The 12,809-nt window shown below is 35.2% G+C and overlaps 1 protein-coding gene across 2 annotated transcripts in view; it reads right to left on the minus strand.

Moving 5' to 3' along the window:
* Positions 1-12,809, minus strand: part of GPCPD1 (glycerophosphocholine phosphodiesterase 1) — a 62,851-nt gene that overhangs the window by 12,473 nt on the left and 37,569 nt on the right. For both annotated transcript variants that reach the window (XM_036825356.1, XM_036825357.1), the window contains 7 exons: positions 10,601-10,678; positions 9,896-9,935; positions 8,195-8,256; positions 5,693-5,758; positions 4,176-4,312; positions 3,577-3,712; positions 2,994-3,154 (listed from right to left, as the gene is read on the minus strand). In XM_036825356.1, coding sequence (XP_036681251.1) covers positions 2,994-3,154; positions 3,577-3,712; positions 4,176-4,312; positions 5,693-5,758; positions 8,195-8,256; positions 9,896-9,935; positions 10,601-10,678 — 680 coding nt within the window. The remainder of the gene's footprint in view (positions 1-2,993; positions 3,155-3,576; positions 3,713-4,175; positions 4,313-5,692; positions 5,759-8,194; positions 8,257-9,895; positions 9,936-10,600; positions 10,679-12,809) is intronic.

The following is a 12,809-nucleotide window of genomic DNA, read 5'->3' on the forward strand; positions in this document are numbered from 1 at the left end:
TTTAAGGATATAACAAGTAGGAAAAGAGTACAAATAAAGCTTAAAGCCATGAAAAACTAAATGTTACATTGTTTAGCAATAGATATAAGAATTTAAAAGCTTTTAAAAAAGAGTAATTGCTTGCTTATCAGTTATTATCTGAGGGAGGAGGTAGGGGCATAGAATTAGAGAGGAGAACACAGGGGAGTTCAAATCTAATACTAATGTTCTTTAAATGTGGGTGTCTGTTACTGAATTTTTAAAAATAATTTGAGCAGACACAGTATAAAAAGAGGAAACATTGCTCAGTTTACTCTGTGAGGCAAGTATTGTCCTCATGCCAAAATTAGACAACAACCATTTGATAAAGGTAAATTAAAGGCCACCTTACTCATTACTACAAATGCAGAAATTCCAAATATCAGCAAATCAAGCATAGCAGCTTATAATATATCACAAAACCATGATTAAATGTAAAATCTGTGTTAATGCCTTTGTAAAAGAGAACAAATTGGTTTTTGATAAACTAAAACACATCACAATGCTCCTACATGTAAAATGAAGCAAAGGCTCTGAATCACTATCATTCAAACCTTCTATAGGTCTAAATTTGATAATGAAAAAATAACAGCATAAGCACCTTAAGTACCAAGAAATAGTTCCAAAAAAAATTAGGGCACAGGAATTCAGCTAGAGACAATGAAAGGGATAGGTGTAAGGACTGCTATTTTGTTTTAATTTTTATTTTGGCTGCACCTCGCGGCTTGTGGGATCTTAGCTTCCCGACCATGGACTGAACCCGGGCCCTCGGCAGTGAAAGCACCGAGTCCTAACCACAGACCGCCAGGGAATTCCCAGGACTGTTGGTTTTTATTGTTAGTCTTGTAGAACTATTTGAAGAATATACACACACACACAACACACATATATGTAGTTCATATATATAAGTGTGGTTGATTATATATACATATGTAGTTCTTTGACTAAAACTGAAAAAAGAAGGAAAAACTTCCAAGGATAATAAAGACTGACTTGACTCTAACACGGTCCACCTCTCCTTTCATCAGGTCTGAACAGGAGGCCAGTGCTGGGCTGCCTCCTCAACATCCTCCACACCCTCAACACAGTCCTGCCCTGGTGGCTGCTTGCACCTCTGCCTAAAATGCAAATCCTGTCAAAGCTAATTTAACCACCACCTCCGCCCAAATCCATCTCAATCCTTCCTCTTTAAAATTATTGTTGTTGACCGTGAGCCAGGAAGAACTCACTTTCTTTAGGGCCTTTTGTATCACATAGTATCTTCCTGTTCTCCTTGCAAGGTCAGTGTTTGGCTACAACCAAGTAAGGCCCTTTAAGTGAAGGATCTAACTAAAATTTGTATACCCTACAACCGCCGTACCTAGTATAATCTCACAATATACTTTTCTTGCCTGAAAATATTTGCAATCATCCCTTCCTCCTCCTCAAAGAAATATTCCCCCAAAATTTGCTAAATAAAGCACTTCCATCAAATTGTAATTTAAAAATTTTAATTTTCCTTTAATAAGTTGGAAATGTCTATTAAAAAGAGCTATGAATCATGCCACTTAAAGCAGTATTAACCAAACACTTTAAAAGGCAGGCATTATCCTGGTGGCAGTTTTAAAACCAAACTAATTCAGACAAAATAGTTGGGGTGGGGAAAAGCTTTATTAAGAAAGTGATATAACTTTATAGAACAAACAGTAATATAAACTAAATCCAACGACTGTATTTTTAAAGCAGGCCTGGTAACAATTTCATCACTTACTCTTTCTATGATGCTGCTCAAGTATTAGCAAGCCCACTAATCCCCTCAGCAGAACAAATGACATTCCCTCTAACCCAAAATTTCTTTACACTGAGCAACCTTTTCATCTCTCAGAGATCTCAGACTTACATCCTAAACACCCAGGGAGTTTATTTAAAAAGAAAAGATTAGTTCAACAAATATCTGAGCTTCTACATCTAACCTCTGGTGATACAGCAGTGAACAAAACAGGCAAAGTCTTGCCCTCATGGAGCTTCTGCTTGTGTGGGTGTGTTGAGGGTGGGGTGGGAAAGGAGGCTGGGGAGAAAATAAGTAAAATATAGTATGTATATGGATATATCAGGTGGTGGTAAATGTATGGAGAAAAGTCAGGAAGTGCACTGTGAGTAGAGGTTTTGATTTGAATTAGGATGTTCGGGGAAGGCCCTACTAAGAAGGTGACATTTTAGTCTTTCCTGAAATCTTTATCAGAAGAGAAACAGCAGGAGGCCAATTGGGGGCGGGGGCAGGGATCACCTCACATAGGGCCTTGTAAGGATGTGGGATTTTACACTAGGAGACACAGAATACGGGGGGAAGGTTAAGCAGTAACATGATCTGACTTCAGTTTTCAGTCCTGCCCGCCCCCATAATGGACAGCAGGGTGCATGGGTGGACGCAGTCCCAGTGAGCAGGTTACTTCCATAATCTGCCTGAGAAACGATGTGGCTTAGTGGAGAGTGACAACAGTAAAGGATTCAGGATATATTTCGAAGATAGAACCAACATGATTTTGATTTTGTCTGACTGGATTTGGGTATGAGATAAAGAACAGAATCATGAAAGACTCCAGGGATTTGGCCTCAGAAACTGGAAAGAAAGTTGTCATTTATACCGAAATCAGGAAGTCTATAGGAAGAATAGGCGTTGATAGATGGATATAAAAGTTTAGAGGTCAGGTGAAAGGCTTGAGTTGGGGATATACAAAGGTATGAAAAGGCACAGAACTGGATGAGATCACCAAGAAAGCTGGTGTAGACAGAGAAGAGGTCTAAGGCAGCCACCTTCACCCGTAAGATGACTCAATACATCTGGGTTAGGGCCCAGTCATCTGAATTTTTAAATAAGCTTCCCAAGTGACTGTGGTATAACTTCAAAATTTGAAAAATTCCACTGACAAATGTTAAGATAATTCTACTACTTTTTTTCTAACAATCCACGAAAATTTTTCATGAAAAACAAATACCTATCATAAATTAGACCATTAACTCCAAATTCCTTTAATTTCTTTCTGTTTTCAGGATCATTGGTATCATCACCCCAGCAGAATATGACCAGTCCCTTAGCTTTTGCCTCATGAATATAGGACGGGTTTCTGAGAAGGTCTTCAGTATGTGCATTTATCCCCTAAAAGAAGAAAGATAAGTTACTCATGAAAAAGAAACTTATTATATGTATAAAATAGATAATAAGAACCTGCTGCAAAGCAGAATGGACAGGGAAAGAAAATGTTAGAATTTTTTCTTACAATTTATGCGATCAAACAAGTTTACAATCTAACCGTTTTAGATGATTCATAAAACCCACTCAGAAAACTAAACTACAAAACTTACTTAACCTAGGCCTACAAGAAAATTTTTGTTGGTGGTGGTCATTTAACTGTTTTTCAGAGTCTGAGATTTAATATCCTCATTTTAAGTAGAGCTACCTGCTCATTATACATAGGTCAAAACTAACCAATTAGATGTTAAATTAATATATAACTTTATTTACTAGTGCTCTAAAACATTTTTAAAAAATAAATATTAAAATATTCAACCATAGCTTACCAGTAGATTTTCAAACTGTGCAAAGCTCATTGCAATGGGGGTTGTCCGAGATCTGAGGTCCATGAGTTCAGGGTAAATATCAGATTTTCCCTGAGTCAAAAATAATATGGGATATTTGTTCTGCTTTTGCCGAACCCTAAAAAAGACAGTTTAAAAAATACTTTTCATTGGGGAGATAACCATAATATATTGTTTTGAAATTTTAGAAAATACTAAAAATATAAAGAAACAAAATTTTAAAAGCATACTCATTACTGAGATATAACCACCATTAACGTGTATTGCCTTTTAGTCAAAAAAAGAAAAATTTAGATTATTCTATACAAGAGTTAAAATATTCTCAGAAATGGGCAAAAAGAAATCCCTTGAGGGCTTACAATTTGTTAAGGAGGATATTATACATCTGTAAAATGAAATACAAGGCATGAGGTGCTACAACCCAGTGGGTGTGGAGGGCATCCCAGTAGAGAATATATATAATGGGACTGAGAAAAATCAGGGGTGAAGTCTGGGAACTTCCCCACCTCCAACTACAATCTCTGTACCCTTAGTCCTAGCTACAGTCTAAGCGTATAGGAGAAAAAAACTGAATTACTCACATTGTGCAAATATCTGCATCAAATGAAGAAAATACTATTCTCCTCTTCCCAGAATTTTCTAAGACAGTTTTTAAAATTATATCCAAAAACAGATTCATGTCAAAATATGTTGATAAGTTACCGTCCCATATTCCATCCTATATGGAAGAATAGGAAAACAAAAGTCATTAAATACCTTAGAATCACAGTGCTAGGAAAAATTCTCGAGAACATCTAGTCCAACTCTTATTTTACAGATGAGGAAAGCAAAGGCCTGTGTGAATTATTATCATAATTAGGTATAGAGACACTTATATACAAAGCAATTATAACATCAAAAGACTTTTGCTTTAATAAGGTTAACAAAATAAAAACTAAAACTCTGGAAATTTGAAATCTACCATGACTTTAAAATATTTTTATACAATCTTCATAAACTGTAAGTGGACAAAAAGACTCCACTTCGTTTGCTAACTCACTACCCAAAAAACCCTGGTAATTAAGAATTACCAGTTAAAAATCTCATTCTTTGAGTCTTAGGCATATCAAGTGCCCTCAATAAATAATAAAAATAATTTTCTAATTATAGCTAAGATACCAAGAGCCCTGTTGATATTCAAATATTAAAAATTTTAAGTATTAGTCATTACAATAATTCTAAAAGTTCTGAAAACTAAAAATCACCTACTAGAAAAACCATGGTTGTGCACTTACATGTTACATGTTAGCCAGGACCGGCTTATCATAAATAGCTACAGAGAAGACATGCTTTAAGGGCAGTTATAGATTATTCTGACCAGAACAAATACCAGGATTGCCCAATCATGATGCCTGGATTAATTACTTCCAATGTCCCCCCACCCCAATCAGCCCTCTTACCATGCAGCCTTATCCATTTACACATATCCCCATCTGATACATCCAAGAGTTAGTTGTTTTCCTCGACTAGAAGACTGTTAAGTTTCAGGAAGGCAAGGCTTTATTCTGTTTTCTTCACTACTTAAGCACAGAACTCAGAAAATGCCTGGCCCATAGCAGCTTTTCAATAATAATTGAACAAAAGAATGACTAAATTTCAGAGTGATTTAAAACATGTCTGCAGAAATTTCTTTTCCTGATTAATTATTTCTAGCTACTGCCACTTAACAGAAAACTGCTTAGGCAATTATTTAAGGTATATATTGAGACAGGGGGTTAAAAAAACCAAAAACTAATCAGAGTTATAAGGTTCTGACTGGCCAGAGTTCTCACTGTTCACTTTATAAGTGTGCCCAGAAACCATCCGTATTAATGTGCACATGAGACACATGTAAATTAGAATTTCTGCTATAATACATTCATCACTACTTTTAAGAACTCAAATATTAGTGTAAGTGTAAGATATGCTTTACTTAAAAGTTCCAACAAGCACTGTGCTTGCTGGAAGAAGCCACGATTTCAGTTTCATTTATTCCATTAAAACAAAGAGATAGGAATGAATGCATTTCAAGAAACGGGGAGGGAGGAACGACGAATGTGCCACATGGAAAATGACTTACCCTTTGTTGGCAGATCCATTTTATTTCTATGTTAAACCCTACATCTTCTGGCAAAGACTCTAAAACCTAGAGTTGTGTTTGTTGGTGGTAAATTTTGTTTCATTTTTGGTGAGATGAATGGTAGAATAAGAAGGAAAAAAGAAAAACGGATTAATTACCAAAAGCAAACTATAAGAAAACATATCACTAGTAAGGATAAAGTGTTTTGTGCCTTCACCAAAAACCACTATCTTTTCTTATACTCAAACTGACAACCTGGTTGATGATTAAGTTGAATAAGAAAGTCAAAAGAAATTAAATAGCAAAGGTAGTAGTCTTTAGCAATATCTGTGATAATCGATCACTACTAACCGCAAAGATGATCCTAACCTAAAATCCTTTTCACCATCACTACTGAACAGCTAAAGTGAGCAGTAATAAGATAGGCAGCCTCATGAATTTAAAGACATATGTCATGTTCTCTGAATTGCATTCAGGTATGTCAGTCTACTTTACTAAGATATGGTTATATGAAAAACCATGATTTCCAGCTTGTTGTGAAGGTGGTGAAGCTTAACTAACACCACAGTGATAACCTCCTGGAAAGATGTTAACTCCAAATTAAAGAGGCTCATAAATAAATACGTCTATATCTATATAAATTAACAAATAATATAGTGTCAATATATCTAAATTATCTAGACACTTTGGACTTCCCTGGTGGCACAGTGGTTAAGAATCCGCCTGCCAATGCTGGGGACACGGGTTCAAATCCTGGTCCAGGAAGATCTCACATGCCACGGAGCAACTAAGCCTGTGCACCACAACTACTGAGCCTGCGCTCTAGAGCCCGTGAGCCACAACTACTGAGGCCCATGCGCCTAGAGCCCGTGGTCTGCAACAAGAGAAGCCACCGCAATGAGAAGCCCGTGCATCGCAGTGAAGAGTAGCCCCCGCTCGCCGCAACTAGAGAAAGCCCACATGCAGCAACAAAGACCCAATGCAGCCAAAAATAAATAAAATAAATTTATTAAAAAATTAAAAACTAAATTATCTACACACTTTGCAATAACACCACTTGGGCAGCATAACTAGAAAATCCAATCTAAAATATGAAGCTTGGTTATTAACTTACAAGCAGCTGGTTTGTTTAGTCAGTATTTCAAAGTGTAGAAATCACTTAACATGTATAATATATATGGTACTTAATTTTATAATAGCAAATAAAAGAATTCTAACAGAGTAAGAACACAGCCTGGGACTCTGGTGACCTGGGATCTAGCCCCTGCTGCATGAAAAGTACAGTACCTAAAACAGGTTGTACTCAATCTCCTGTGGGGCTTTTTGACTTTGTTCTCTGATATGTTTAGCCTTATTTAGTTAATGTACCTGCCACAATTTTACTGGACTAATGCAAAATCAGAAAAATAGGACAACAGTGTATATTAGTTTTGAGATTGGTATACATCAAATTTGCAGAAGGATTCCCCTTTATACTAAGATTGCGTTTGGCCTTTCTTTGGATTTAAACTTTCTGATTAAATTATAGTGATGGCAAAGTGAATGAATAAATGTGTGCTTAATTTATTTGGCTAAACGAAAGTTGTCAAACCTTTGATAAACAATTTTTTAAAAACCTGTTTTTCTGTTCTATGAAATCACAAGCCTAGAAATCATGGAATTTCTAAGAACCAAACGATTTCAGAATTTTGGACTAGAAGGAATGACTTAGCTGGGCTTCATAAATATCTGAAAATTTATACAAATCATGCTCTAAATGCACTAAGACAATGTCTATTTTAGGGGGTCTCTTGTAGCATCCTATTTTGGAGGGTGGATAATCATGATAAACTGAAATTACCTATTTTTGCCTAAGAAGTCTATTGTACCTGACACATCACCAGAAAAAGACAGTGGAGAAGAGAAAAAATTAGGAAATGGAGCCAGCAAGAAAAGGAGAGTCAGCATGGCCAAAGAAGGTATCTGGTATCCACGCAGGCTTGCCTGACGCTGTCAAAGGAATTCCTCTATGAATTGGGTCTAGTTTTTAAATTTTCATGCCAGTTTTTGTTACACATTTTCAGAGTGAATACTTGAAATCTGTATTTCATTTTAAGTAACCAGGGTACTTATTTTCTTTGGTTGGGGAATTTCTCTCTGAAAGCTAAGGACCAGCCTTACATATTGTAAAAATGCCTCTCCCATCGTCACACTCCCCAACCCCTTTTCTGTGCCCTTTCCTTCCTGTTTATATACAGAAATATGTGAATTTCCTATTCTTACCAAATTAACCCAGTGAGGTAGGAATTTTATTCATTTGAGCAAATAAGTTTCTCAGAAAAAAAAAAAGGCACCATAGGCACACTTCACAAGAATGTATCTTCTCTAAAAAGCATCAAACGTAAGTTTACATTAATGTTGTCTTTTACACAGCCTTTTTAGTGCCCATTTAAAAGATCAAAATAAATTATTCAGATATAACAGAATAATGATAGCCTGCCCTAGTTTTCCTAAGGAACTTACCATCTTAAGAGAAGGAAATGGCTGATTTTCAGAAAAGGAATTTTCCTCCTCAACCACAGATTCTGAAAATTTAAATTACAAAAACTCAGTAGATAAATGCCATTTTATCACTAAGACCTTTTCCTAAATTCTGAAGGCAAAAAAAAGGATGAAGTAGTTATGAGATCCTTTCATATATAGTATTTTTGAAGGCTCCTGTATTTATTAATTTTAACCATTAAAACCCCCATTTTCAAAATAAGCATCCTTTATGAAGACTGGTTTACAACATTTAGTAGGAACATCACAGTTTATGACCTCAACAGTGATTATTTTCTTATAAAAACTGTAATATAATTTTAAGAAAGAAGTCACAAGCAGTGATTTGTTATTTCTCAATGGAATTAATAAGGGCTGTGTAATCTTGCTAATACTTCTACTTGAGATACCAAGTTAGAAATTAAGAGAATCTATAGGTACCATTGTGTCTTTGGTATCATTACCATTTAATCCAAAATTGATTATGTCTCAAGGCACACAAGAATTTTTTTCCAAAAGAGAAAAATTTTTATATCAAGATTAAAAAAAAAAAATCACCCAGGAACAAACAAAAAGCAAAACAAAAAAGACAACAAAAATAACCAACCCTAGTGCATTACAAATTCAAAAACTAAATCATGTAAAATTTTCCAGTCAAATAAATTAAAGGTAAAATTGATTTTACTATTAATAGTTATGAACTATTTACAAGCTTGTAAAGTCATATTTATGCTCTGAAAATAATCTTTGGAGTCTTTGGCACCTCACTAATTTCTTCATAAAGGCATTCCAACTATCCTGTTATCCTAAATGCAGATTAACATCTAATTAGTACCTACTATAACCAGAGTACTGTAAATGTTTCAGGGAATATAAAAACATTTCCCCCACCCTTGAGAGGTTTACATCCTGGCAGAAGAGGCAGGACATATAGAAAAATAAAGCGTTAAAAAAAGGACACACCAGGCTAAAATGAATGTCACAGACTATTAAATTCTGTGGAAGTAGAAAGTAAAGTGGAATTACAAAGGGATTTTGTGGGTAGGACAAGCTTTGAGGAAACTGAGGCACAGAGTGGTTAAATAAAGTAACCGAGGTCACAGTTGGTAAATGCTAGAGCTGGTTTCAAACTCCTGGCTCTGGAGCCAGATTCTATACTTGATACATTCTGTACTTTGTAATGCTTAAGAATGTCTGGAAAGAGGGATCTCCCTGGTGGCACAGTGGTTAAGACTCCGTGCTCCCAATGCAGGGGGTCCAGGTTCGATCCCTGGTCAGGGAACTAGATCCCACATGCACGCTGCAACTAAGAGTTTGCATGCCACACTAAGGAGCCTGTGTGCCACAACTTAGGAGCCCACATGCCACAACTAAGGAGCCCACCTGCCGCAACTAAGACCCAAATTAATTAATTTTTAAAAAAAAGAATGAATACGTACAAAATTATAAAGAATTTTTGATCATCAAGCTAAGAAAATTCATAAAAGTGAAAAATCATGCTTACTATACACATGATGTGTATGCATTTGACAATTAATACATATAAAGCCTTCATGTATATAAAATTACATTTATATAACCCAGTATTATATTCATTAAGGTCATCAAGAGTAAGTTAAAATGATAAGGATATTCATAATGCTAATTATGAAATGAAAACAGTGTTTTCACATTGGTACATACCTTTCAGTTCTTTAGATTTTAGTGCAGTCACATGAGTGAGCTAGAAAACACACATACACACAAAATGTAATCAGAATAGAACTATAACTTGAAAAGCTAGCAAGTTAGGAGAAATTATAAAATGTAGAATCATCAGTTTAATAAGAATAAGCACTTACCACTGTACATATTCTATATTTATATACAAATGCATAAGATCATGATCAAATACCCAAGTAGGGGAGAATATAAAAATTATTAGGTTAGGAAACTGTTTATATTCAATCAACCAATTATTTAGGTATCTAATGAGAATAAGAAGAGGGATCATGTAAAATTACATAGTAAAATACAGGAGGATCTTAGATAGTAGCATAGTTATAAAAATCAACAATAGCATAGAAGTCCAAGTATAAAATAAAACAGAGCTAAAGCAGACCAGAGACAACCTAAGATTATGGCTAGCCCCTATGGCCTATAAAGACTTATAGCCCATCTCCTTCAAAAAAGCAAAAAAAAGATGGGGTCCACAGAAACTGTTAAAGAAGACAGATAGATGAGCACAAACCCATTCTTCCTAACAGAACAGAAAACCAAAGCACAGACTCAATACATGCTGTATATATCTAGTCATCCCCATGCACAAAGAGAACATTACTATATACAAACAAGTACAAATAGTCCTAAAACTGAAAGATAATTTACATTTTACACTATTATTACTACCTTTAACAACTGGAGTTGGTCAAAGGTTAATTCTTTTACTGGAATTTCAAATAATTCAACTGGATCAGCATCAAATTTCTAAAAGAGAGAGAGAAAATTGGGCCCCACGTTATTACTGAATGTTTACTCTAAACTGACCTAATATCTCAATTTACTGATGAGAATAACAGTTTGGTGGCCACAGTGAGCCCACGCAGGGGAGCCCTTGCTACTGAACACCACCCCCCAGCTCTTAAATTCTGGCTTTTGTTTTTAATGTAGGTGGGAGTGCCTGGAAGAAAACAGCTGGGAAGAAGCTGTAGCACTAAAGACACACTGAGAACCAAGCCACAAGTCAGTCATTTCCCCTACTTCCTGTCATGCTGTATATATTTTATTTGACATATATCCATGCTACATGACTAGGAAATCAACAGGCATGCAGGATCTAAGTAAGGATTAGTTTCTATCAGTAAGTTTCTAAACTTTTCTAAACCTTTTAAACTGAAGTTTGGTTAAAAATAGCCACAGAAATCAACTGTCATGAAAAAATCATCTGGTTAGCTGTAAGTAGTAATATTTAATAGGAACCCTAATCTATTATAAATGCTTTCCCAAGGAGCAAATCTGTTTTATTAGATTTTAATATCATATCAATTGTCACACTGTTTAGGCACTTCTATCTTAAGAAAATGAGTTAATGTACCACCAATAAATCATCGATCTAACAAATATATTAAAATCCGTTACATTTATATTCATTCATGTATATATAGTATGAGGCTATATACGTATAAATTTCTTCTGGAAGGACACGCAAGAAACTATTAAGAGAAGGGAGTACGGCCAAGGAGAGAAAGTAAAGGAAGATTTACTTTTCATTTCATAATCTTCTGAACTACTTATAATTTTATAAATGAACATAAATTGGTTTTTTAAGGAAAATACCAACTTAAAAATTAATACTAAAAAATATATAATTCATTGCTTTCATTCCACAATTAACTGAACCAGGTTCAACTTAAGAGCAGGACAAAGTCTGGCGAAAACTGGGGATCAGTTATACTACTCTTCAATTAGCCCTCATGGATTTTTAGAAATTACAGCTAGAGTCATTAATCTCAATCTTGGTTAGTGAGTTCCTTCACCACTCCATTCCTTCTCATTTCGCTTTGCATTAACATTTCCCCACAGCAAAAACCTGCCCCAATTCTATTAAGTAATTCTACTTCTGTCATCTAAATAGGTGCATCTCGGGAATTCCCGGGAGGTCCAGTGGTTAGGACTCAGTGCTCTCCACTGCCAAGGGCCCAGGTTGAATCCCTGGTCGGGGAACTAAGATTCCACAAGCCACACAGTGTGGCCCCCCAAAAATAAATAAATTTAAACAAATAAATAAATAAATTTAAACAAACAAATAGGCGCATCACCTTCCTTCCTTCTCCTAATACCATTTCACAGAAAGGGAAGGGTCCTTTTCTATAAATGATAATCCAAACTGATATGACTGTTTAGAATCCACTAGCAGGCAGAGTTAGGTGCCTTGTCATAGGTGCCTTGCATACTACACCATGCAGTGTCTGGTACATGTTAGCAAATCAAACTTTATTTATCTTGAAGTATACTTAATTTACAATATTGTGTTACTTTCAGGTGTACAGCAAAGTGATTCTGTTATACTTTTATATATGTGTGTATATATATATAAGTAATTATATATCTATTCTTTTTCAGATTCTTTTCCATACAGGTTATAAGATATTGAATATTGTTCCCTATGCTGTACAATAGGACCTTGTTGTTTATCTATTTTATATATAGTAGTTTGTATCTGCTAATTCCAAACTCTTGATTTATACCTCAACCACCCCTTTTCCCCTTTGGTAACCATAACTGTTTTCTAAGTCTGTTTCTGTTTTGTAAATAAGTTCATTTGTGTCATATTTTAGATTCCACATGTAAGTGATATCATATGGTATTTGTCTTTCTTTTTCTAACTTACTTCAATTAGTATGATAATCTCTAGGTCCATTCATGTCACTATAAATGGCATTATTTTATTCTTTTTTATGGCTGAGTAGTATTCCATTGTATGTGTGCATATCTTTACACATTCATCTGTATGCATTCATCTGCCAATGGACATTTAGCCATGTCTTGGCTATTGTGAAGAGTGCTGCAATGAACACTGGGGTGCATGTATTTTTTCAAATTATAGTTTTCTCCAGAA

The sequence above is a fragment of the Balaenoptera musculus genome, chromosome 15, assembly GCF_009873245.2.
Source record: "Balaenoptera musculus isolate JJ_BM4_2016_0621 chromosome 15, mBalMus1.pri.v3, whole genome shotgun sequence".
In the NCBI taxonomy this organism is placed as follows: Eukaryota; Metazoa; Chordata; class Mammalia; order Artiodactyla; family Balaenopteridae; genus Balaenoptera; species Balaenoptera musculus.